We start from the raw sequence: 27955 nt of genomic DNA, 5'->3' as shown, positions 1-27955 counted from the left end.
AAGTACAGCTTATGGATTACAATGGCTTCCCCCCCATAACGTCCCTCCCACCCGCAACCCTCCCCTTTCCCACTCCCTCTCCCCTTCCATTCACATCAAGATTCATTTTCAATTCTCTTTATATACAGAAGATCAGTTTAGCATACATTAAGTAAAGATTTCAACAGTTTGCTCCCACACGGAAACATAAAGTGAAAAATACTGTTTGAGTACTAGTTATAGCATTAAATCTCAATGTACAGCACACTAAGGACAAAGATCCTACATGAGGAGTAAGTGCACAGTGACTCCTGTTGTTGACTTAACAAATTGACACTCTTGTTTATGGCCTCAGTAATCTCCCTAGGCTCTAGTCATGAGCTGCCAAGGCTATGGAAGCCCCCTGAGTTCGCCGACTCTGATCATATTTAGACAAGGCCATGGTCAAAGTGGAAGTTCTCTCCTCCAAGTACCACTTTTTTCGCTTACTTTTCTGTGAGTCAACAAATTAGGCTAGGCTAAACTGGATTCACTTATGCATCTGTGGTAAGCTAGACTACTGTCCTTCTGGGATATTGGTTGACCAGTGGTGGGACCCATAGGGTGGCTGGAGCCTTTGATTTTCTTTCATTGTCCAGCAGGCCAGCCTAGGCTTGTCCAAATGGTTACTTGAGAGTTTCAGAAAAAGGGAATCCTATAAATCAACTTGATGTCTATGCTCAGAACTCACGAAGACCCGTTCCTGCAGTCTGTCAGCCAATGCCTGTCACAATGCTAATCTTGACCCAATGGGTGGAGGAGAGGACTGAACCACTTACCTCTTCCTTGTCACCTGCTTCAATTCATCCTTTAAGACTGTGGCAATATTATCACCTCAGGCTGAATAGCCATGCAAGTCTTTGCCAGATTCCCCCCATTCACTGCATTTAGAATATTGTGTGTTGTTGTTGTTTTTGACAGGCAGAGTGGACAGTGAGAGAGAGAGAGAGAGAAGAGAAAGGTCTTCCTTTTGCCATTGGTTCACCCCCTAATGGCCGCTGCAGCCGGTGCGCTGAAGCCAGTGCACCATGCAGATCCGAAGCCAGGAGCCAGGTGCTTCTCCTGGTTTCCCATGCGGGTGCAGGGCCCAAGCACTTGGGCCATCCTCCACTGCACTCCCGGGCCACAGTGGAGAGCTGGACTGGAAGAGGAGCAACCGGGACAGAATCTGGCGCCCCGACTAGAACCCAGGGTGCCAGCACCACAGGCAGAGGATTATCCTATTGAGCCGCAGTGCCGGCCAGCAGTTGTTTTAATTAGAGGAAACTGAGCTCCTTGAAAACACGGACTGTGTTTCATTCCAGGATTTGGCATGAAAGTAGATCACTTTTAAAAGCTGTTTTTGTCGGGCTTGCACTGTGGCACAGAGGGTTAATGCCCTGGCCTGAAACTCCAGCATCCCATATGGGCGCCAGTTCTAGTCCCGGCTGCTTCACTTCCCACCCAACTCTCTGCTATGGCCTGGGAAAGCAGTAGAAGATGGCCCGAGTCCTTGGGCCCCTGCACCCACGTAGGAGACCTGGAGGAAGCTCCTGGCCTCCTGGCTCTTGACTCCTGGCTTCAGATCGGCACAGCTCCAGCCGTTGCAGCCAACTGGGGAGTGAACCAGCGGATGGAAGACTTCTCTCTCTCTGCCTCTCCTCTCTCTGTGTAACTCTGACTTTCAAATAAATAATAAATAAATCTTTAAAAAAACTGTTTTTGTGAAAATAAAGCATTCAGGCAATTGATGTCTGGCAATGTAGAAGTTGAGGTTAGAAGATAATGTGTGCTTGCATATTAAAACTTTTTTGTTGATGCTTAAAAACTTTGGTGCATACTCATTCTAATAAATCAAAATTGAATTTTTAAAAAAAGAATGCAGAGGATAAAGAAACCTGGCAGGATTCCAAGCATAAGTCATTATTTAATATTTTGATACTAGACTTTCATTAGGTTACAGATTTATAAGGAAGACAAGTTGTAATGTTGTGCCATGTTTATTGGAGAGGACATTCCTGTTGATTGACTGATCCAGTGGAATTTGAGCTCAAATTTCTATCTCAAATTTCTATTTCAGAATGTAAGGTGAAGGAATGGGATCAGTTAGCATTCTGGATGTTACATCCTGGAAGACACTGAAAAGATATTTCTGTTAGGAAGGGAAGTGGAATACAGCCAACATGAATTCATCTGTAAGACAATGTCTTTTCAGTGTGCCTCTCCTCAGTTGATGGGTTCTCATGTTTTTTTTTGTTTGTTTGTTTGTTTGTTTGTTTGTTTTTTAGGTTCTGCTGTCTGCGCACCTTCCTGAATTGGTAAAACTTGAACAGATTTTCCCACCAGTGGGCTGTTTTCCTGATTCCTAACCATGCAGCGGAGATCAAGGGGGATTAATACTGGACTTATTCTTCTCTTTTCTCAAATATTCCGTGTTGGGATCAACAATATTCCACCCGTGACTCTAGCCACTTTGGCTCTCAACATCTGGTTATTCTTGAATCCTCTGAAGCCGCTGTATAACTCCTGCATTAGTGTGGAAAGGTGTTACCAACAGAAAGACTGGCAGCGCTTACTGCTTTCCCCTGTCCACCATGCTGACGACTGGCATTTGTATTTCAATATGGTATCCATGCTCTGGAAAGGAGTTAATCTGGAAAGAAGACTGGGAAGTAAATGGTTTGCCTATATCATTGCCACATTCTCCCTACTCACTGGAGTAGTGTATTTGCTCTTGCAATTTGTTTTTGCTGAATTTATGAATGAACCTGACTACAGAAGAAGCTGTGCTGTAGGCTTCTCAGGTAAGAAGACAATCTTCTGAGGTAGCATGTGTGAAGGCAGTGAGGGAGATGTGCTGTGTGTGTGTTCCTCGTTGGTAAGGGGACTGAATTGAGTGGCGAAAGGTTGCTGGGGCTTGTGCCTTGAAGGGAAGCTAATTGGAGAATGGTAGGGGCAGTTTTTGCCCGAGCACATCATGCTGCATCATTTGCTTCTGGACATAATGGTCTAAGGATTTTGTATGAGATGTAGGACTGGCAGCATGCACTGGCCCCATCATGGTGAGGCCACAGGAGACCCAAAAGTGTATTTGTGATAAGGAGTTATGGAAAAAGAGGAATATGCCTTGAAGCAACTTCACTGTGTGCTGGTTACCTGCTTGTCTGAGTTCAGGGAGCTAGCACATCCATCCACACAAGATAACTGAAGGGGATTTACTACTTTTAGATTGTCAGAAAGAGACAACAGAAGCCAGGCATTCATTTGGAACTGATCCCTCAGGCTCAGAGAGATGCCAGTGTCTTCTTACACCATAGATGAGGGACACAGGCTGCCCTGGGTTATATAGCTGTGGCTCATGTGAACCCCTGGGCAAATCTTTGAGGGGCATCCTATTCTGGTACTGAACCGGAGCCCGGGTTATTCCAGCCAGCTCCCCCTTAATCTCAGGATGCTGTGGTTCCAGGACATTCTGCAGTTGTTCTTGAGAACTCCAAGTAAGAAAGGGGAAAAAAAAACTGAAGTAGTCCAAGGCCACTTATGATGTGTGCCTCTCAATAATGTCATTAAAATTGATGCAGCACACTCTACCATTACATACTCACCATGTTTTAGGAGCCACAGTAGTCCCTCCATGTAACTCATCCTATTTAGTTCATACAGCAGATCCATAGGGAGGTGGTAGTTTTTGCCTTTAAAGATGAGAAAGCTGAAACCAAAGATGTGAGGTTAGTAAGTCAAGGCTACACAGCCAAATGTTAGAGCTATGATTTGAAGCCAGTGCCCTTGTTTTTTGTGTGGCGTGTTGTCTCTCATTTTTCCTCCTCAGTGATTGTTTTCACAGGTATTGCATGAGACTGAAATTGCCATTGGTACTTAAATTAGATGTGCAAACATTAGAATGTGAAGAGGAGGAGGAAAATAGCCCTGAAATAAAGAAATCCTGTTCTTCCCTCTGTTTTCCCTGCCGTTTTTCCTGATTCCCTTTAAGATACCTGTTGTACAGCTGAATGTGGGAAAGAAATGAAAATAAGCCCTGCCTTAACATCTTCCTTTAGAGACTAGAAAAATATGCGTTACTAGTATTTTTTTCTATTTAGTTAAAATTCGGATAGTATAAAACCAGCTTTTGAAGTCCACAATTCAGTGACATTTAATATTCTTGCTGGTGTTTTATTACTATTTTAAGTGTTATATATTTCGAAGCATGGTGAAGGTCAGTATGAACTTCTGTGTTAAGAAATAACCAAGGAGGCCGGCGCTGTGGCTCAATAGGCTAATCTTCCACCTGCGGCGCCGGCACCCCGGGTTCTGGTCCCGGTTGGAGCGCCGGATTCTGTCCTGGTTGCTTCTCTTCCAGTCTAGCTCTCTGCTGTGGCTCAGGAGTGCAGTGGAGGATGGACCAGGTGCTTGGGCCCTGCACCTGCATGGGAGACCAGGAGAAGCACCTGGTTCCTGGCTTCGGATTGGCGCAGTGCGCCAGCCACAGTGGCCTTTGGGGGTGAACCAAAGGAAAAAGGAAGACCTTTCTCTCTGTCTCTCTCTCTCACTGTTCACTCTGTCAAAAAAAATAAAATAAAATAAAAAAGAAATAACCAAGGAAGGACTGCCTTGCACATTGTCTTTTTAGCAAATTCGGGGTTGTAAGGAATAGAATATGTTTCAAAGCAAGAAGGTGGTGTAGTTGAATAATCACTTTCACTTTTAATTAGTTTTCTTTGTAAATGTTGATTCGTTCCACATGTGAATTGCTAGTATTTATATGTTCTTTATTATCTTTCAGGAGTTTTGTTTGCTTTGAAAGTTCTTAACAACCACTATTGCCCTGGAGGCTTTGTCAACATTTTGGGCTTTCCTGTCCCCAACAGATTTGCTTGTTGGGCAGAACTTGTGGCTATTCATTTCTTCACACCAGGGTAAGTGTTTACTCTTAGGAAGTGAAAAATGAAGAACTTGATTTTCTATGGAGAAATAATTGAAACAGTAATGAAGTACCCAATGTTTATTTTAAACAGGGAAGTTTATTCTTTAATTTTAAGGATAGAATTTAGGTTAATGGTTTCAATGTCAGACATTCCTGGATTTGAATCGTGTCAACTGTTGACCTCTGTAATTTTGGGGTATTCGTCATTTCAGACTTTTTATTTTTTCACCTTTCAAGTAATAAGAAGCTGATACAGAGATTTGAGGGCAATCTTAACCAATTAGCTAGCTAATTGTAATTTCAGTAATCCAGAGAAGCACACAAAAACCATATGAGTATAAAGATACAAAAACCACGAGTTATATTGGTCAAATGTTTTAAAGCCATTTTAGTTGTGACTTTGTCATGGTAATAGGACTTTTTAGACAGAAAGTATTACTCAGAACCCAACCTATAATATGGATCAGCTTTGCCACAGTCGGGTTGAGAGGGAGCATGGGCCTGATCCATCTGCCTTTCTTGCAGGTTGCTGTGGCAGCCTCCGAGTACCTCCACAACATCCAGGGTTCCAGGGCACACAGTGTCAGAACTGCTGATCTAGGGGAACCTTTTCCTTTGCAAAGGTGGACATGGGAGTTGGGAGGTCTAGGGGTTCATCAGGCAGCTCCTGATAGACACTGGTCAGGTGAGGATTCAGAGCCCTGACTGCTGCCCTGGTGCCCTTGCCGATTCAGCTGCGTTTTCTCCCTTTACTCCTTTTTCTGCTTTTCTTTTTTTGAAAAAGGAGGATGAATTGTGATACTCTTTCCACCTCTAACACCAGCTTTGGTTTTCTTCATCTGTGTTATGCAACTGAACATACATGCTTTGTTTATTTTTATTGTGGGGACCTCAATAAAAGGATATTCAGGAAGATTCTGAAAGAAATAAGGAGGATTTTTTTAAACTTTTTTTCTTTTCAGACAGGACCTATTTTGATTTTGATTTTGATTTGTGTGTGTTGATTTGAGAATATTCTACTTGGGCTGTATGTCAGCCCAGTAACCTTGAGTCCTTCTTTAATGCTAATTTCCCAACATGGGCAACCATTGGCAGCTGGTCCATAAATGGCAGTGATGTGGCCACTGAACACCACTCATTTACAATGGTATTGTTGCTTGTGACAGTTGAACAAAGAAAGCCTAACAAAATCTTCAAAGTTTTCTTTGAAAAAGGGTCCAGTAATGTCTGTCCCTTATCTGAACAGCCCTCTCTATACCTTGTCACTCATAGGTCCCCTGACTTGCTTGATGTGACTTGGTTCTCTGTGTAGACTATGGGCTCTTGTATGTGACTGGCAATACCCAACATTCATATGAAAATCACTCCCTCTGCTACTTGAACTTTTATCCTATAATGAATCCATTGAGTAACAGCACTCTAATATTCTCGTTCAACTATTTCTGAAGAGCTCATCATGCACTTCATTTTTTTTAGGCTCCCCCCCTTTTCTATGGGAAAGGCATGGTGGCATTTTTGTGTAATATGCTTGTTATGAATGGCGAGCCTGATATTCTGAGCCTGGGAGTTAAATGAAATTTCCTGCCTTTGAAGTTAGAAAGAATAAATCTTTTGGTTTTTAAGATTTGACTGCTTTGGATGATAAACTTCTAATATCTAAGCGTCTACTTATGCATGTGTCCAAATAAAGACTGAGCTAAACGCTGGTCTGGGAGACCTAAGAAGTAAGTACTTCTTTGAGATGGATCTTAGAAGAATGGGGGAGACTAGAGCTCCCTCTGCTTTGCATTGTTATTATCCTAGTGGTTGTCAATTAGAATTTTCATTGTAAAAACACTGTAAATCTTTAGAACAAAGCCTGCTTTATTGTAGGACTACATGGGCTGCCCTTTGGGAGAAAAATAAGTCTGCCAAAGCAAACATTTGGTGGGCCTGTGTATTTTATGAAAGCCATGGAGTTGGTAATTTCCCCCAGTGGAGTTGTGTGAAGGAAAGCCACCCCAAGTAGGCAGCCAGTGGGCATCGGGGTGGGGTGTTGGCTCGAAAACCAGAAAGTGGTGCTTATGCAGTACTTTTCCTTCTCACAGATCTTTTGTGTACTTTCTTCCATGGTTGGCCTGCCTCACACCTGTCTCTTCATTTCCCTTCAGGCCACTCCAGAGGCCGCTTCCATCAGACTGGATTCTTGCTCCTTCTCACCTCCCCACCCTCACCAACATGTTGATAGAAGGGAGGGTACCATCCCCAAGTTCTACTTCCTGACCTAAATTATAAGCCACAGAAATTTCTCATGTGAGCCTGAGGCTGTCTAGGCAGAAACTTGAAGCTTGGAGAAATGAATGTCACCCAGAGTATGACTGCCCTCAGTGACCATAGCAGAGGACAGTGGTCAAGTGTGAGAGGACAAGGGCTCACCAGCTAGCTATGGAACCCAGCACATCATGTGGCATGTGTGAGCCTCATTTCCCTCAGCTGTAAAGTGAAGATATTACTTATCTTCTCTGCTTAACAAGTTTTAAGTAGTAAAAGAGATATTTCATATGAAAGTGCTTCGTAAATAGTAAAAAGTAGTTAACCCTTCATTTTTATTATGAAATAAATCACTAGAAATGTGCAGTATCCTTGAAAAGAATTAAATGTACTTTCTTTTTCTTTCTAAAATCAAAATAATAAGTCAGCTGTTATATAATTTTGTTTGAGTTCTACTCCCCATCACCCTTTCTCCTACATGAGTTTTGTTTTTTATCCTAAATGACAATGGTAAAAAAAAAAAAAAAAAAAGGTGCCTGTAGGCTACTCATCGACATGAATTCAGCAGGTCCTGACTGTACATGGGCCCTGGGAGTCTTTGGTACAATACAACATCTCTGGAAACACAAACCCCTTGGTGTGGGATACTGCTTCTTTGCTAAAGTTTGACAAGAGTAATTACTTTGATGCTCCTGAAAACTTCTTGGATTGATCAGATAGAGGAAAATATTGCTTGTTCTATTTTTTTTTCTAATTAGAAGAATTTTCAAAAATAAGGAAAAGTTGTAGAACCATTTTATTTTTTATTTATATTATTTATTATAAAGGTTTATTTTTTTTTTAATTAGAGAGGCAGAGTTAAAGACAGAGAGAGGGAGAGACAGGGAGAGAGTCTTCCCTTCACTTGTTTGCTCCCAAATGGCCACAGTGACCAGAGCTGGGCTGATCTGAAGTCAGTATCTAGGAGTTTCTTCCAGGTCTCCCACATGGGTACTGGGAACCAAGCACTTGGGCTATCTTCCACTGCTTTACCAGGCTATTAGCATAGAGCTAGGTTGGAAGAGGAGCAACAGCACTCTTAACTGATGCCCGTATAGGATGCTGGCCCTCCAGGTAGAAGCTTAACAATACCACAGTGCTGGCCCCTGCAGAACCATTTTAATGTTGTAAACATCATTACTTCATCCTTACAAATTTCAACATGTATTTCTCAAAAATATTCTTTAACATAAACACTTTACTGTTGTTTTTTATATTCTTAATTGGTGCATAATATTTGTGCATATGTATGGAACACAGTGTGATAGATGTATACAATGTGCAATGATCCAAATCAGGATAATTAGTACTTGCATCCTCTACAGCATTTATCATTTCCATGTGTTGAGAACCTTTGGACTTTAGTTATTTTGAATACATCATAAATTGTTGTAGACTGTAGATAACTATGTCATAGGACACTAATTCCCATGGAGTAACTGTATTTTGGCACTTGTTGTCTAATTCATTGTTGTACTAAAGAAAATTTAACAGTAATTCTCCAATGTTAGCTAGTAATTGAGCCATATTCAAATTTCTCTTATAACAAAATGTCTTAGACAACTGTGCTTTGGGGGGTGAGGGAGGGTCAGGAACCAGAGCTCATTTATTCCATTTGATTATTGTATTTCTTTGTTGTCCTTTACTCTAGCAAAGTCCTTCTACCGTTTTATTTTCCCATGACATTGACATTGACATTTTTAAGGGATCAGGCCTCATGTATTTTGTTGGCCTATGTTTTTTATTTGTCTACTTATTTCCTTGTGGAGTTATTTAACTTGTCTCTCCACTCTTGATTTCTGGAGACTGGAAGTTAGCTCTAAAGGCATGGATAGTTTCAGACTGACTTATAGGCACAAGAATACTCTACAAGGGTGATGCTCTGTACTCCACTTGGATCACATCCGGAAGGACATACAAAACAGCTTCTCCCTCTGTTAGGACTTTAATCACTTGATAAAGATGGTCTTTATTGTAAGGTCACATTTATCCTTTTGCAGTTAGCAATTAATATGGATTAAAATTAATTACAAAATCAGGTAAGCTTGAGGCCCACAAAATTAATTGGATTCTGACTCTAGCACAGTGACCACACTGTCCCAGCACTGTGTGGCTGCTGCTCCTGGTCCTCCTGTTAGAATCCTGGGAAGTTCACTCAGTGGGGATTACAAGTATTTCTGGAAGTCATTTCTGCACGGGAGTGCCTAGCAGTGCCTTAGCTATACCTGGAAATGGCCACAGACCATGTAACTATACTCTACTGAAACCAAACTGTCAGTGTATCAGCTCAGTTTCCTTTTAGCTGAATCCCAGAAGTGTCTGTGTGGCCACTGACTGCCACCTGGCATGGGAAAGAGTATGGTGGAGGGAAGTTAGACTGAAAGGAGACCACAGTTTTAACTGATGTGGTTACGATACCTCACTCACTTTTACAAGTTTTACAAGAACATATGACTGCGTGAAGGAACCCAGGCTAGTGGGGAGACTAATGCTTGAGCAGCTTCTTGGCAAATCTACAAGATGTTCCACTGAGGAGGCCATTGTGACTGACGGCTGTGGGGAAGGGAAGGAGACACTGAGAGAATTATGGACTGTGGAAAAAGGGGGAATTGAGAGAGAAGAGGTTCATCAGGTTTAAACATTGAGAGATCAAGAGAATGGGAACCAGTAGTCAAAGGAGAGGATGCTGGAGCTTGTTTTACTGGTGCTGAGGTCCGGAGTGTGTTGTAATGGTTCATGTGAAACTGAAGATGAGTAAGACAAGCTCACTGGGGTTGATGAGATTTTGAGGGGCCGGACAGATTATCTGCATGGTCAGTGAGTTTGCCCTGGACAATTGTGGGAGGTAGGTTTGTTGGAGATGAACACTGAGACTATTCTAGGTTCTCTCAGCATTGTGAAGTGACACTAGAGGCAGAAGGAATTGCTTTATTGCTGCTCTCACAAATTACCACCAATTTGGTGGCTTACAGTAGTAGAATTTTTCTTCTCACACTTTTGGAGGCTGCAGTTCTGGTGATCAGTATCACTGGGCTAAAATACAGTTGTTGGCAGGGTGACACCTTCCCCTCCATAGGCTCTAGGGAAGAATCTCTTCTACACCTGTTTTAGTGGTTGCTGGCACCGTTGGCTTGTGGCTGTATTGCTTCAGTCTTAGCTTCTCTTCTGCCTCTACACTGCCTTCTTTTCTGTTGGTGTTAAATCTCTGCCCCTGTCTCATATAGTTACTCATGAATGCATGTAGGAGTCAGCCTGACCATCCGGAATAATCGTTCCATCTCAAGATCTTGAACTTACTCACCCTTGCTAAATCCTCACCATGTAAAATTATATTCACCAGTCCAGGGATTAGGATGTAAATACCTTGTGAAGGTCAATATTCAGCCAACAACAGCAGTACAGATTGATAGAAGGTAAAGATTCTAACTCAGAATGCTAGCAATCTGTGTCTGGGCTAAGCTTGTGCATCCCTTTTGCTTCTCTCCAGTATGCCCTTCACTCTCTTCTCCTATAAACTCATGGTTATTCCAAACCCCCCAGCCAGGACCACCATGGTGATTTTGGAGTGAGTCAGTGGATGGAAGCTCTCTTTCTGTCTATCTCTGCCTCTCTCTGTGTGTTACTCCAACTTTCAAATAAATAAGATAAATCTTTTTAAAAATTCCATTCTGTATTGATTCCTGATTTTTCCCAGTTCTTCCAGGTAGGATTATTTCTCTGTCTTCCCTCCTATGGTGTTTGTAGATTTCTCTACCGTAAACACTTTATCACAACATATCCCTATTTTTCACTTCTGTTCTAGACTGCTGGCTTCCTGAAATCAGACACTGCTTCTTACACATCTTTATATCTTAATCACCTGCCTGACACGTAGTAGGCACTTATTAAATGTTTATGGCTGAATGCACATGAGTTGAACATCCATGAAGGAACCTGTGGTTCCCACCATTGCTTTTTGGCCTGAAATGTTGCTGGATTCCTCTGTGACCTCTGTCAGGCCTTTTGATTTTAATTTATTCTTTGAATTACAGTACCTCACATCTGTGGAACTCAGTATCTCACTCTCTGTAAACAGGTAGTGATCTTGAGAATTCTGAACTAAGTCCTTTGTGAAAAAGAGTATTAATTCCCTCTTGGGGTACACATTAAATGTTGACCCAAATCAGTTTACTGTTCCTCTGTCACTAAGAACTTTACAGTTTAGCCAACACAACACTAACTACTATCTGAAACAAATCAAAAGACAGGAATTTTAGTTCAATGAAAGCGAGAGGAGCAAAAAAAGAAAGGCCATTAACCGATTTGAGAGAGGAGGATGCTTTGCAGAGGAGGGGGGTATGTCCTGGGCGCCAGGGCATCACAGGGGCAGATGATGCAGCAGACTAGTCTTTGCAGTGGGAATAGAAAGAACACGTATCAGGCAGCATGGTAAGTTTATGAGTGCGAGGAATCTGCAAATGCTGGGAGACAGGCACTTTCCCCCAGATGTGTTCTTTCAAGCAGTAGTTCCTTGAGATGCTTCCTGGAACAAGGCTCCCTGGTCAGTGAACTCTAGCACATGTAGTTTTCTGTGTTCTGTGCCCATGAACATGTAAAGGGTTCTGAAAGATACTGTGAGAGATGAATCAGATTAACTAATGAGTTTCTCAAATTTATTTGGTGATAGCACCTTTTTGTTTCTGAACTAATGTGGAGTAATCTTCAGAACAAGTATTTTTTAAGATACATTTTTAAACACTGAGTTAAGATGTGGCCAAATTAAAGAGGACCTGCAATGAACTGGGGCCTCACCTGTAGACAGAACTGGCAGATGGCTTTACTGTCTGAGGAGAAAAAGCCAAAAACTGATCTGCAGTTAGGAAGAAGAAGAGGTCAGGAAGAGTGTAAAGATTTGAGGTATTGGTGGCAGGGGTCTAGTTAATCTGTTGACATAGAATATTGAAGAAACTGAAGACTACAACTATTACAGTGACTGAGGGAATGGAAAGGTATATGGGAGAGACGTTCACAGTTCATTGATTATTAAAACAATGAGTCATGTCTTGGAAACTTAATATATGCTAGGAACCTTGGTAAGTTCTTCACACATTTTCTCTCTCATCATCATTAAACCTACTTTGTGACGTAGGAATGATTATTTTTACCACTTAAAAGATGAGGAAACTAACACATAGGAAGATTTAAATATCTTACTGTAGCTACTCATACAAGCTAGTACATGAGATAGCCAGAGTTCATTCACTAAACCTGTGATTCTCAAAATTTTTGGTCATGTGACCATCATAGAGCCTTGGAAAAGTATTGAGGCCTTCAAAGAGTTTATATGGATTATATCTCTCAGTGGTGACCATATTGGAAATAAATATTGAGAGTTTTAAAAATAAATTAATATTCATCAAATTAAATTCATAGCATTGTTACTAATTCATTAATAACAATGGTAGGCTCAGTATTTGTTACATAAATAATAGCTTCTTTGAAGAATAAATTGTCATAATTGACATAAAATACATATGACAATAACATTTTTGCAAAACTCTGTTTTTTTAAGATTCATTTATTTATTCAAAAGAGTTACATAGAGAGAGGAGAGGCAGAGAGAGAGAGAGAGAGGTCTTCCATCCGATGGTTCACTCCACAATTGGCCGCAACGGCCAGAGCTGTGCCCATCTGAAGCCAGGAAGGAGCTTCTTCTGGGTCTCATGTGGATGCAGGGGCCCAAGGACTTGAGCCATCTTCTACTGCTTTCCCAGGCCATAGCAGAGAGCTGGATTGGAAGAGGAGCAGCTGTGTCTCAAACGAGCCGCCCATATGGGATGCCAGCACTTCAGGCCAGGGCATTAACCCACTGCACCACAGCACCGGCCCCTACAAAACTCTTTATACTTGGTTCAATTTTGGAAAAAAAAAAGTAAATTCTTGTATTTGCTTTTACATTAATCCGTTGAGATCTGTCTTTTTTGTTAAAAGACAGTTTGGCTTCACACAGGTATTCACTTGGAGAAGGCAGGAAGAAGTATTTTAATAGTCTTATCGGATAATTGTGCATATTCTTTGTTCTTATACTACATAACAAGTTGCCAAATGTTAGTTTCTTATTGGCAAGTTCAATATGGAATCTAAAACTGTCTTAGTGAACTTTTCCATGTTCTGTAATGTGAATCCATTGATTTGTCTTGAACTTTGAGGGGATCTTTTACTCATGTATGACTTTTTTTTTCTCCAGAAACCTTTTATTTAAGGTTTATCAATTTCATGCAATTCATAAATACAAATTTAGGAACATATTACTTTATAAAACCATTTTCATCTGACAATAATGGTTTATCATTATCATTATGATGACTGTAAATATTGACAAATTCAATTATCCAATATCACAAGGTCATGGTTGTTGGTATCACCACCAGCCTCATTAGAAAAGTCTTTAAATATCTGGAAGCTATCAACTCACAGTAGTAGATGCACATTTTTTCAAAATTCTAGTTTTTACTTGAAAGCTCAAATTTTGTGATTGACAATAAAAACCATCAGTTACTTACCATAAAGCCTCACTTCATTTCTGGGAAAATGAGTGGCATTTTCCATTTAATCACAGCACATTAGTTTTTCTTTCAGGTAAATGTGATGGTGAGGTCCCATGAAAATAGTGGCTCAAACAATCACAGAAGCGCTTCTCTGGGACGCAGCCTTTTCCTTTATGCAGGTCTCGTGTTTCATCACATAGCACTCTGAAAAGATATATACTAATATTGATATCTATGGAAACCAAGAATTTAGTACCTCATCAAGAATATTCTTAAATAACATACTGTGTAAAACTTTGCATGAGTGGCTGTGAAGAATACAATGATTCTTGATACCATTTGGGGGCACTGCCCTTTTTCCTTTGACTCATGTGAAGGCAACAGCAATTGTCTTCACTGTTGCATTTACACTGTCGATGCAGATATCAGCACAGTAGAAAAGGCAGATTGTGCCCTCATGTTGTTAAGAACATAGTTTTGACTTCCTGGACCTCTGGGTGGGGCGGTTTCCTTTCAGTGGGGCATGGGAGCATGCTTTGGGAAATGCTGTAAATAATGATGCTAGCTCTCTAGTCACTGGAAACTTTCTTTCTTATTCTTTTTTAAAGATTTATTTTATTTATTTGAAAGGCAAAATTAAACACACACACACACACACAGAGAGAGAGAGAGAGAGAGAGAGAGAGAGAGTCCATTCTCTGGTTTTTTCCCCAAGTGGCTGCAATGGCCGGGGCTGGGCAAGGCTGAAGCCAGGAGCCAGGAACTTCTTCCAGATCTCCCACATAGGTGCAAGGGCCAAGCACTTGGGTTATCTTCCACTGCTTTCCCAGGTGCATTGGCCGGGAGGTGGATTTGAAGTGGCACAGCCAGACTAGAACTGGTGCCCATAAGGATGCCAGTCCTGCAGGCAGTGGCTAAGCCTTCCTTGCCACAACACTGTCTTCAACTGGAAGGTTTCCTAACCTGCATGAAAAGAAAGATGGCAGTGTGGACCCTGGACAAATAGAACTTTACTCAAGGAAGCAACCTGTTCAGGGATGGAGGGAGAGAGAATAGTCGAGTGTGTTAACTTACATGTAACCACTGACATTGCTGCTTAAGAACTATAAGTAGACCAAAGAGAATGGCTGCTTGTCTCTGGTATTACTGACACTGACTAAAAAACTTGTGTCTCTATGGGACAGGAGAGTACTCAGACCACATGAAACTATCATGCTGCTTTAAATTCTCTCATTGCATATGCTTCCATTTTGTGATATGCTGCTTCTGGCCTTTTTATCTCAAACATAGCATAAAGTTCTGTCTTCCTGGGATAGGCACCCAAGAGAAGAGAGGGATGAGTTCGAGTGAATCATATGTTTGAAGGGTCAATCTAAGAGGCATTTGAATTTTTGCCTATGAAATTTGGAGTGAGGTTGAGGAAACAAACAGCAATCTAGAGGAAGACTGCAACAGTATCTTTTAGAACTTTGTCCTTCCAAACCCAAAAGGTGGAGTCCATTTCACCTGCTGTCAAATCAGGTGGACCAATGACACTGTGACCAATAGAATACAGCATTAGAATTACATTTCTCCTGAGGCAAGAAGTTTCTTGACTTGTGACTGAAGTGCTTCTCCCTGTAGCCCATGTAAAGAGTGTAGCTTCCTTGCTTCCCACCATGCTGTGGGGAAAAGGCCATGCCTTCAGGGGTGTTAGTGCCAAACATGTGAGAGCATGGCTGGAAGACACAGCCACCGAGTCACCCCAGCCTAGAGTTTTCCTGCAGAGGTTACAAACATAATGGAGCAGAGATTGGACGGTCACTCCTCCATGCACTTTCTGAATTTCTGACTCATGGCATCTGTGAGTCCGAGACAATGGTGGTGGTTTCTGCCGCTCCATTTGGGAAGATCTGTTCTGCTCAAGTGATGGTGATGGTGAGTAGAATGACAGAGGGCAAAGGACAGTGTTCTTGGAGTCAAGAAGAGGAGCATGGAAGGAGAACGGAACAAAGGATGGAATCTTGGGGACAAGTCCATCCTGAATGCAGTGGCACTGTGTGTGTCATCACATCACCCATCCAGCAGTGCTTTAAGGCAGTGGTTTTCAGCTGTGGGTTCTAACCCATAAAAGGTCATGAAATCATCTGAGTGGTTCACATCCAGCTTGCCAAAAAGAGAAAATGAAAAAAGACATAGAACTATTAGAGTTGGATGTAGTAAGAAAGGTAGGGAAATTTGCCAGGTCAATTCTCAATGAATTTTATGTGGACACAGTCCAAAAAGTTAGAGTGGCTGCTTTAAAGCAGCCACTAATTGCTTAACTTAGAGTTAAATAAATGTATAGGATCAGCATCATTTATTGCCTTCTGTAGAAGAAAGCATTGAATTGACAGAACATTGGTGGCAATGAGAAGAGGGTGTGATTGCAGATTTCTACTAATTTATTATCTTTCATTACATCAAGTACTATTTGTTCATGAGGCTTACTAATAGCCATGCCAGCTCTTGAGATAGTTGTCTGTATACGGAAATGTGCGCAAACAGACTCAGACTTCATCTAAATCAGGAATGTTAATAACAATTGTTCAGTTATAAACAGCTATTAATAAAACTCCTTGAAAGGACAAGGAGAAATGATTATGGAAAGCAAAGGGGAAAATGAGATATAAAGGGTAACACATCTTCCCAAATCAAAGCACAGCATTCTTTCCTAAGCTTTCTGAAATGTGGAAGTATTTCTGACAGCTTAGTAGAAAGTGAAACCAACGGAGAAAGGGTTAAAATATACATGGGGAGTTCGTCACTTACAAATGAGTAAGTGATGAATTTGTAAATTCAGTGATACCCAAATTAATTATGCTTGGGAGAGGAACCACCTTTAACAAATGCGGCTGGATAATTGAAAGCTCAACAAGACAGTTTTGGTCTTAGGAATTTTTCATTGTCTGTGGAGCTTAGAGAAAGGAGAGAGGGCTGCTGTCTGGCATCAGGTTTTCAAGGATGACTTAAATTGTTTTTTCAGAAGTTCCGCCAACTGTCAGTTTTGTCAGTTTTAGCACAGATGGGCCTGTGTATGTATGTTTGTCCATGTATGTGTATGTATGTGTGCTCACACATGTGCATCCATATTTGTTTATTGCCCAGAATGAGTATTGTTTGAAGCATTGTTTTCTGTCTGTATTGCAGGATCACACTTATGCACTTTTCTAATAAGCTTGGATGACAAATGTACAAAAAATGATGTCCTCTGTTTCATTTCACAGAAACATGTTTTTGTAGCCTGTTAGAGTTCAGTTTAAATCAACATTCCAGCACTGTCCTGAGAAAATTTGTGAAGTAGGAGAAATTTTTTTTTCTGCATTCCTGGGATGTCTGTTTATATATTTCCTCCCTTTCCTCTCTGTAGGCTCCTGTAACGAAAGTTATCTGAGGTTAGTTCATTTGTCCTGCCTCCCAGGAGGGCTTGTGGTTGAACAGAACTCAAGGTGAGAGCCATGCTTACTCCAAAACAAGGATTCCCTTGAGTTCAGTTTAATGAGATGAGAATGGGATTTTGAGGCAGGGAACTTTCCTTCTTCCTGCAGTTGGAACTTGTTGAGGGAGAAGGAGGTGTATAAATCATGTCTCTGGCTCTATTATCTGAGCCCATGGAAAGAGACAAAAACCCAGCCCTGTCCTGAATAGTTGGACTGAGTGATCTGCCCATTCCCTTAGCATGGGAAGAACTCAGAGCATAGCAGGAAAGACGTTAAGAACAGAAAAACAATTTTATCTGGCTATTGAGTTTTCTCCAGTCATTCTTTTCTCTCTTTTTATATTTACTTGAAAGTTAGAGTGACAGAGAGAGAGGGAGAGAGACAGAGACAGAGAGAGATCTTCCATCTTCTGGTTCACTCTTCAGGTGGCTGCAACAGCCTGGGATGGGCCAGATTGAAGTAAGAAGTCTGGAACTCCACCTGAATCTTCTGAATGGTTGGCAGGGACTTCAGTACTTGAGCCATCACTGCTGCCTCCCAGGCACGTTAGCAGGGAACTGGATTGGAAACGGAAGCTGGGACTTGAATCACTACTCCAATATGAGGTGCTGGCATTGCAGGTGACAGCTTAACCCATTGTTGTCCCCTGGTTATTCTTTTCTAAGAGACTTAGTGTAACAGTTTCTTTTAAAAATTGATCAAAGTACATAAATAATTTAACTGAAAAGGATGCAGTGGACAAGTGAAAAGGTAGCATTACTTCCCAGCTCTTAATTGAAAGAACACCTCGTTCTTTGTTGAAAGTTGAAAATATATAAATCCATGATGAAGCAAACAAGTTGCTCCCAATCTCCTAGTCATAAAAATACTGTTTTCATTATATTATCACATATCTCTACCCTACTACATAATTACATTTCTACTTTTTCATTTAACATGTTGTAAGGACAGGTCTTCAAAAGCCTCAGGTTAAGTGACTACCTACTGATTCATTTTGTGGTTCCTTAATTTATTTTCTCACTAATTTTATGTAATAATGTTATTACCTGATCATTCAGCTTACAAATGAGGCAGTCTATGAGAATATCATTTGCAAATTTTGGCTCCCAGGTTTGAATATGTCTTTGGAATAGATTTGCAGGAAAATATTAAGGACTGGAGGAACCATTGTCAAGACTCTATCCATATTTTCAGCTTGCTGGCTCTAAGCACGTTCTTGTTTGTAGTCCACTAACAACATATCAAGTGCTTGCTTCCCCCCTCTTCCTGGCCAGTCTGAACAATCTCTTTAAGTTTTTTTTTTTTAAGTTTGATACATAACAAAATCATTACATTGCTCTTATTTCAAATTAGTGAAGTGGGGCCCTCTTTTCGTCTCCCTTTTTGTCTGTAGTATTTTCTTGTCTGTGATTGTTCTCTTTCTTTCCTCAATATATTTTCAAAAAGCTTACTCTTCAGCATTAACTAGCAGTGATAATAAATGCCAAGTGGTCATTTTTTTAAAAAATGATGTATTTGAAAGGCAGAGTTACAGATACAGGGGAAGACAGAGAGAGTAAGAGTGAGAGTGATCTCTCTTCCATCTGCTGGTTCATTCCAGAAATGGCTGTAATGGCCGGGGCTAGCTAGGCCAAAGCCAGGAGCCTGAAACTCCATCTGGGTCTCACATGTAGGTGCAGGGGCCCAAGGACTTGGGCCACCTTCCGTTGATTTCTTTCCCAGGCACATTAGCAGGGAACTGGGTTGGAATTGGAGCAGCCAGGACTTAAACTGGTGCCCATATGGGATGTTGGTGCTGCAGTTGGAGGCTTAACGCACAATGACAGCCACCCAAGTGGTCATTTTTTTTTTTTTTTGGACAGGCAGAGTTAGACAGTGAGAGAGAGAGATAGACAGAGAGAAAGGTCTTCCTTCTGTTGGTTCACTCCCCAAATGGCTGCCATGGCTGGCGCACTGTGGCCGGTGCGCTGCACTGATCCGAAGCCAGGAACCAGGTGCTTCCTCCTGGTCTCCCATGCAGGTGCAGGGCCTAAGCACATGGGCCATCCTCCACTGCACTTCCGGGCCACAGCAGAGAGCTGGACTGGAAAAAGAGCAATCGGGACAGAATTCGGTGCCCCAAATGGGACTAGAACCAAGGGTGCCGGTGCCACAGGTGGAGGATTAGCCAAGTGAGCCACGGCGCAGGCCCAAGTGGTCATTTTTATTAGGTATATATACTTAGAGACCTTAGCTACTCAGTACAATGCTCTTTTCCATAAATAATAACTTAGTGGCTTATGGAATTTTCTTGGCCAACATTAATGAATATTTTTTATAAACAGAAAGTCTTTTTTTCTAGTTGTTTGAGAGATGGAGAACTAAGAATGTTCCCATCTGCGGATTTACTCTCCAAATGCCTGCAATAGCCAGGACTGGACTGAGCAGAAGCTCAGAACCAAGAACTCTGTTCAGGTCTTCCACATGGACTACCTGCTGCCTCCCAGGGTCTGCATTAGCAGGAAATTAGAATCAAGAGCTAGAGCCAGTACTCAAACCCAGGCATTCCAATATGGAATATGAGCATCTTAACAATGTCCCCTCCCCCCAAAATCGTGTACACTGGAAATAAAAAATTATGTGATGACTCGTTTTTTTGGAGATTGAAGACATAGACTTTATTTATATATTTTATAGTATAAGCATATATAAAATATATATTACAATATATATCTTATATAAATATTTTCTAGCATATAAATAAAATGAGTTTTATTTTTTCTAATAGTTTTAGATTTGCATAAAAATTGCAAAAATGTGTAGAAAGCTCCTATATACCCACACCAAATTTTACCCATTGTTAACATTTTAACATTAGTATGATACATTCATTAAATTGAATGAACCAATATTGATACACCACTATTAAGTTCAGATTTCATTCACTTTTCCCTAGCTTTTACCTAATGTCCTTTTTCTGTTCCAGGATCCCATTTGGGATTCCACATAACATTTAGTCCTCATGTCTTCTCATTAGCCTATCTTAACTTGGACTGCCATTGCCAATAAACTGGAGAGCTTAAACAGCAGAAATTTATTTATCACAGTTCTGGAGGGTAGAAGTCAGCGATGAGGGTGTCAGCATGATTGGTTCTTGGTAAGGCCTCACTTGCTGGTTGTCTTCTTGTGTTCTCTGTCAGAGAGGGTGGGAGGGAGAGAGAGAGACAGAAACAGAGACAGAGAGAGAAAACAAGCTCTTTGGTTTCATGATCTTCACACACACCAGACCTGATCTAAACCTGACAATCTCACACACACACACCCTGACCTGATCTAAACCTGAAAATCTCACACACACACCCTGACCTGATCTAAACCTGACAATCTCACACACACATACACATGCCCTGACCTGATCTAAACCTGACACACACACACACACACACACACCCTGACCTGATCTAAACCTGACAATCACACACCACACACAAACACACCCTGACCTGATCTAAACCTGACAATCTCACACACACCACACACACACACACATACACACAAACCCAAACCCTGACCTGATCTATACCTGACAATCCGACATACACCACACACAACACACCATACACCCTGACCTGATCTAAACCTGACAATCTCCCGAAGGCCTCTTCTTCACATACCATCACCATGGGGATTAGGGCTTCCACATTTTAATTTGAAGAGGACACAGTTCAGCCCATAGTATCCTGTCTTGGTTGTGACAGTGGTTTTATTTATTGTTAACAAAGAGTTAATGAAATAGCATTCCTGAATGTCTATGTGTATCAACAGTAACTCTCATTTGCCCTCAAGTGATTTGGAGGCAGTCTTCAATTAGCCATAGAACATGATTGCTAAAGCGAGTTTTGAGTTAGGTGCAGGAATACACATTGTCTTCTGTAATTGGACAGGCCTGCTGTGGTTCCATTTGGAAATGTACACATCATACACAGAGGTGGAATTAAACCACATGGATGTGAGAAATTTGCATACCAACAAGAGTGCACCAGCCGTGGAGGCCTCCTGCCGTCTATAAATTAGTCAGACCTTGTTTAGGGCTGGTTTTGCCCAATTGGCCAGCTCAGAATAATGGAGCAGAGCAGTAGGTAGAAACAACGAAGCAGCTGTTTTTCTAGTTAAACACAGAGTTGTCTGGAATAAGGTTCACTACCAGGTTGAAATTAATTGGCTATCATGCTGTGATATAATTGTGAGTGTGTGGATGATAACACCTACCTAATCTGTACTTAACTAACTAGGCTTGTTAATGATCAATTCTGGTGACTTGGTGACAGGTGCAAGACTTGAATGTACTGTGTTGGATGTCTCCAATAATGATGATTGGAAGTTATTTTCAAAGATAAAATTTTTTAGAAAGTGAAACAAATCATATTCCTGAGTTGGTAGGTGATATTAGGTTAATTGAATTGAAAAGCCCCATGTCACATATTTTACAGAAAAAGATGTTTTTTAATCTGAAAAGTAAATTACATATGAACCCATGATTTTGACTTTTTTTTTTCTACTGATATTTTTTCATTTAAAAAATATGAAGTCTGTGAAGTCTATCATTACCCTTTGGAATTTTCAGAACATGCACTTTGGCCTACTTTGAAATGTTTTCCAGAAGATGCTATTAGAGATAAATGTTGCATAATTAAATATTCACTGTCATTTAATAAGATGATAAATCACGTCTCTGGAGATTTCTCATGTATTTACTTAGTTTTTCCCATTTAAGTATAAGGAGGAATGTTTTAAAAGAGAGCTTTTTATATTTGCCAATTTCCCCTTCCTCTTCTGCAGTATTAAGTGATTTTTAGTGAAAAGTCAAGGGAGTAAAATCGGCAAGAGGACTGTTTTCCATTTACAATCAGGTTTGCCTCACATTACGTGAAATAAAGACAGTGGGTGCTGTGAATTGAAATCATTAGTGCATCAATTATTCTGGGATAACCAGCTGAGAACAGGCTGCAGCCTGCATAAACGTTCCTTCTGTTTAAAGTTGACTTCTTATTAGCTTATTTGAGAGATAAAATAATTTGATTCTAATTTCTCTCTCTTTAAATGGACATTGTTCCCTTCTGAATTCAAGAAGAGAGCATTTTAATTTCGTAGTAATTTATAAGACATGGGTCAAATAAATAACAAGTTTTTTACCTAGCAATAGGTCATTTCTATAATTTATATTACCATATTTCCTTGGTTCTAAGACATATCTTTTTAGGGCATAATAGATCAGAAATGTGATAAAGATGACATAAAAAACAATTAGGGAAAATAAAAATTGTTTAACAAATGATGCTTGATGATTTTTTTATAATCACTAGAAAATAAAGTTAAAGCTTTACCTTTACCCTACCCTAAATCACATTTCTGGGATGTAGAATATTTTTATTCCAAAAAATGTCTAAGAATATATAAGGAAAATTCAAATTTCTTGGCATGAAAACAAAGGACTCAATTACAAATGAAATTAAAATGAACTTTTTTGTGTATTGCAAATACAGTTTAAAGCAAAATAAAAGAGAATTTGAAGGAAAAAAGATTACATCTTTATGATGAACCATAACAACTTCAAGAAAAAGCAATCTACAGAAAAATGTCAGTCAAGGCCTGATAAAGTATAATTTAAAAAGTTATTGTTAAATAAAGAAAAAATAAAATAAGCTATTTTTTCATTAAATTAGCAAGCTTAAAAATGCTATTTCTGTTGATTGATACACCAATTAATCTGATCATTACACATTTTATATGTATCAAAATGTGACAGTGTACCCATATGTAACATTAGTATGTATTGATTAGAAACAAATATTTATTTTTTAAAAAGACGTTTTAGAGGCCAGTATCATGGTGCAGCAGGTTAAGCCAACGCTTGATATACCAGCAGCCCATAGAAGTACAGATTTGAGTCCCCACTGCTCCACTTCCAATCCAGCTACCTGCTAATGTGCCTGGGAACCACTTGCTTGGGCCCTTGCCACCCACGTGGGAGACCTGGATGGAGTTCCAGGCTCCTGGCCTTGTCCTGGCCCAGTCCTGGCTGTTGTGGCTATTCGGGGAGTGAACCAATAGCTTGAAGATCTCTCTGTCTCTCTGTCTCTGTAACTATGCCTTTCAAATAAATAAATTTTACTGTGAGAACTTACATAAACTTTCAATGGAACTGTATTTTGGTAGAAACATTCTGGAAAGTACTTTGATAATTAATATCAAGGTCTGTCCAAATTATAAGTAGCCAGAAATACAGAAAATGATTATCACTATATTTATCTGTCACAAAGCATTAGAATATGGGGAGCGACTTAAATGTATAATAGCTGAGTAACTCAGTAATGATGTAACAGAATATTACACAGCCATCAAAGTGGAATTGTGAGAGGTCATTTTAATGGAATTTGAAATATTCATGATATGTTAGGGGTAGAATGAATACAAAGTATTATTTATCATGTGATTTTTTAATTTTTCAAAAGACTAGTGAGAAACATCAAAATATTAATAGTGGTTGGCTCAAGGTTGTAGAATGAGTGGGATTATCATTTTTTTTCTTAAACTTTTGTCTTTCTCCCTAAATTCTGTCATAAGCATATATTGCTTATAGTGAAATAACTGAGTCCTAAAATATGTGGACGGTGGCATATCTTTACGATTGATAGCTTACTTTTACCTTCCAAGTTCCAGAGGGCAGGACTGTTGTCTGTCTGTATTGTTCTCTGCTTATCCTCTACCTATTGCTTGGCACGTCATAGTTACTCAGTTAAAAGCTTGTTGAATAAAGCCAGAACTGAGAGTGGCTGACCCAACCAAAGATGAAAGGCAATGTGTAAAGAGCTGCGTTAGCCACCCACATTCACATGTCTGGAGTGGGCAGTGAGAAGGACTTCAGGTCCAAAATCTGAGTATAGACCTAAAAGGCAAATACTGGGGTGGAAATGAGAAAAGGGAAAACTGAGAGTTCAGAAGACTTGAAAATGCCTCTCAACAACTGGAGTATGTGGAAGCCCCTTAGTGCAGTGTGATGCATGGCCCATGAGCCCTGCCTTGTCTCAAAGAGAGACCATGAGATAGCTGGGACAGCAGTTGCAATCACCTCTACAAATATATTTGATTGGTTGTACCTCTGCTCACAAGGTAATAATAATGACTTAAAAAACTCAATATGAACAAAGGGTAAAACAATACAATAGGCATCATCACTTAGAAATTAAACTTCCTGATTAAGAGGAAAGATTTTTTAAAATACTTTGGAAATGAATAGTATACTGTATCTCAAATCTGTAGTTTATGACAAAGTTTTACAGGCTTTTTAATTTTTTTTATTTTTTTACATAGCAAGAAAGTTTAAAAAGTAAATCATTTAAACCTTAATGTAAGAAGCTAGGGGTAGGCTCTGTGGTGCAGTTTGTGAAGCCACCACTTGTGATGCTGGCGTCCCATAGTAGAGTACCAGTTTGTGTCCCATTCTGCTTCTGATCCAGCTTCTTGCTCATGGGCCTAGGAAGGCAACTGATGATGGCCCAAGTTCCTGGCACCCATGTGAGAAACCTGAATGGAACTCCTGGCTCCTGGCCTGGCCCAGCCCTGGCTGCTGTGGGCATTTATGGAGTGAACCAGTGGATGGAAGATCTCTCTGTTTGTGACTCTCCTTCTCTTTCGGTTACTAGGACTTTTGAATAGATAGATAAATAAATAATTTTTTTAAAAAAAAAGGAAAGGAAAAATAGAAGATTAGAGGAGGATGAAATTGATAATGATAAAGAATATAATATTAAGAAAATTAGAGAGAAAATGTATAGCAGTAAATTTGAAAAAAGAGCTGTCACTGAAGATATGGAGGAGGATAAATCAACTTAGAGAAAAATGTGTATTTTGAGGGGAAATAACTTTTTGTTCTAAGACTATTTTAAAAGAGTCACTATTTTAGTTTTTTTAAGTTTCAGACCAATATTATTAAAACTTGTTTTATTTTTTATTTATATTTTTATATTTTTTATTTATTTATATTTTTAAAGATTTGTTTTATTTATTTGAAAGAGTTACAGAGAGAGGTAGAGACACAGAGAGAGGTCTTCCATCCACTGGTCCACTCCCCAGATGGCTGCAAAGGCCAGGACTGCACCGATCCGAAGCCAGGAGCCAGGAGCCTCCTCCGGGTCTCCCACACTGCTGCAGGGGCCCAAGGACTCGGGCCATCCTCCACTGCTATCCCAGGCCACAGCAGAGAGCTGGATCGGAAGAGAAGCAGCCGGGATTAGAACTGGTGCCCATATGGGTCGCTAGCACTCCAGGCCAGGGCGTTAACCTGCTGTGCCACAGCACCAGCTCCAAACCTGTTTTATTTTTACTGACAATCTCAATGAGATTTTGTGATCCAAGCAGTATCTGGTATATAATTTTAAAGAAGTCCCTCAGTTTCCCTGATATGATGTATGACTGTTGCATTTGAAGTTGTAGATTTTATTTGTTGAATTCTTACCCAGAGAACATTTGAGTGTAATGCTTGTTTGTTAAGGGCTTATTATTCTGTCACTTTTGGTAAAGGACTTCCCAATGTAACTGATACTGTATGGGTTTTGATGAACCAGTTAATTTTAGAGAGTGGTATAAATTCAATGTGTGATATGTATCAGGTAATTTGAACTCTGAACAGAGGGTCCCATTTCCTGTTATTTCTCTCAAGCAATTTTGTGAAGTGTGAAGCACCAGTGGGTAAAAATACTTTAGGACTTGCTAATGAAAGACAGTGTGTATAGAATCTGCCTTTCTAGCACATATTTTTATAGATGTTGAAAATGCTGTTGTCAAACAGTATTTTAAAAACTGTCAGGTGTGTATGTGTTTGTCAGATGAGTTTTAAATAATTCAGTACTACTGCAGGCACCAAAAAAAATGACTTTATAAACTTGCAATGCTTTTTTGTATTGAATATACAAATAGAGTCTATGAATTAAAAATGAACATTATGCGATCCATCTTTTTATTAATAGCCATTTGTCACTCCCCCTCTTCATGGAGGAACGACACAGGACCCTGCGCTGTTCTTTCGTCTGCTCGGCCCTCCCCGGGTTTGCTGCTGGTTCTTCCCGGGTTGGCTACTATCCCTTCCACCTCCGTGGAAGGGCGGTTCCCCCTGGCCACATTCCCCGCTTCCGCAGGGGAGCGGCACACCGCCGGCCGGCTTTCTCGGGGGCTGCACAGGTGTTCCCCTTAGATGTTCCCCTTAGATGTTCCTGGTGCATGCCGTCTCTCTCCTCCTTTATAGTCCTCCTCCGCCAATCCTAACTCTGCTACCCACACGCCGAGTACGCTGCTCTCCAATCAGGAGCAAGTCCTACAGTTTATTGGTTGAACTGGAGGCAGCTGTGCAAAAGCTGTTTTCTTCTCTCCCAGCGCCATATTGTGGGAGAGCAGATGCATAGAATAAGTCTTAATTCCAGTAACAGTCTAGTCCGAGCTGCTCCCCACAGCCATTGTAATATTGATGGGAATTTGTGGTTTCCACTATTGTCTTAGAATTTTCCCATTACAGAAGTGCCTTGAAGTCATTTCAACAGACATTATATGCATGGTGATGGTAAAACAGGTTTCCAACAACTAGTCTTGCCTGATTTAGATAGCTTAATGGCCAGCTCATGGCAGTCTCCATCCCCTTCCTTCCCACCTGTGTGGTGCTGAATCGGAAGTGAGGATGGAGCAGACATAGCACTCAGCTTACCTTGAGTAATGTTAGTTTCCTGCTGCTTCTGGGTTGCTGAGCAGTGTTGGTAGAACGTGAAAGGCCCCTCTCCTAACTCAGAAGTCTAATTGGAAATGAAAAAGTAGATAGAGATTTCAGTAATTATGTCATGATTCTCATCTTTCTCCTGATCCTCCTGTCTTCAGTTTTATTTCATTTCTCCTTCCTTCCTTCCTTCCTTCCTTCCTTCCTTCCTTCCTTCCTTCCTTCCTTCCTTCCTTCCTTCCTCTTTTCCTTTCCTTTCCTTTTTCCTTTCCGGATTTTTTTGTTTTGCTTTGTTGTTGTTGTTGAGGTATGACAAAGGAAAACTTGCTTTTCCTGTAAACATTAAATGAAATGTATAATGCTGTGTGTGTCTTCCTCCTGCCAAAGGGCAGTAGATAACTGTGGTTTTTCTGAAGATGGAAAATGTTTTTTCTTCATTGTCATTACTGTTATGACTATTATTTTGTTTTGTTTTCCTCAGTCAGGAATTTCACAGGAATAATAATGGTACTAGTCATGTGTAGGAGTTATCAAATCTCCAGCCTGAGAATCTCTGAGGAGTTCAATGGCTTTCATGGCAAAAGATTTACGATGTGTTCCTGGAGTTGGTAAACACTTGAGGTCACAGACACAGAGAGCTGTGGTTAAGACAGTGAGATAGAGGAAGGGTGAAAGCACCTGTCTTGGAAAGTGAATTTTAAGATTTGCTGTAAGAAACTGAAAGTTCATTTAAAATTCATGAATTCCCCTCCAGTGCGTGAGTATACTGTATGACTGCTGTAAGTGTCCTGAGCATGCTGATTGTACACTTTTTGGCACCCACTTTGTGGAATGGTGTTCCACCTGCTGCAGACCTGACTTGTTCTGGTTGTTCAGTCTGGAAGGACTCAGAGGTGTTGTCACCCACAGGGTAGAGGTTGACTGCCCAATCAATGGGAGAGATGTCTTAATGTGCTTCACATTATTTTTAAAATCCTTCTCAGAGGCTTTCCTTCATCGTGATGGTTCAAGGTCCCCTTTT

General features: G+C 40.5%; 1 protein-coding gene across 15 annotated transcripts in view; it reads left to right on the top strand.

Annotated features, from left to right (window-relative positions):
* RHBDD1 (rhomboid domain containing 1) overlaps positions 1 to 27955 on the top strand; it is a 224936-nt gene that overhangs the window by 30544 nt on the left and 166437 nt on the right. For all 15 annotated transcript variants that reach the window (XR_016231410.1, XR_016231412.1, XR_016231411.1 and 12 more), the window contains exons 2-3: positions 2286 to 2801; positions 4781 to 4913. Coding sequence is in view for 10 of the 15 variants with exons in the window: in XM_070070119.2 (XP_069926220.2) it covers positions 2369 to 2801; positions 4781 to 4913 (566 nt within the window). In the remaining 5 variants the exon portion in view is untranslated. The remainder of the gene's footprint in view (positions 1 to 2285; positions 2802 to 4780; positions 4914 to 27955) is intronic.

Source organism: Oryctolagus cuniculus, chromosome 3 (genome assembly GCF_051225735.1).
Source record: "Oryctolagus cuniculus isolate XC-2025 breed Fujian yellow rabbit chromosome 3, ASM5122573v1, whole genome shotgun sequence".
NCBI lineage: Eukaryota > Metazoa > Chordata > Mammalia > Lagomorpha > Leporidae > Oryctolagus > Oryctolagus cuniculus.
The sequence above is the reverse complement of the archived record's forward strand: the minus strand, read 5'-3'. Positions and strand labels throughout refer to the sequence as shown.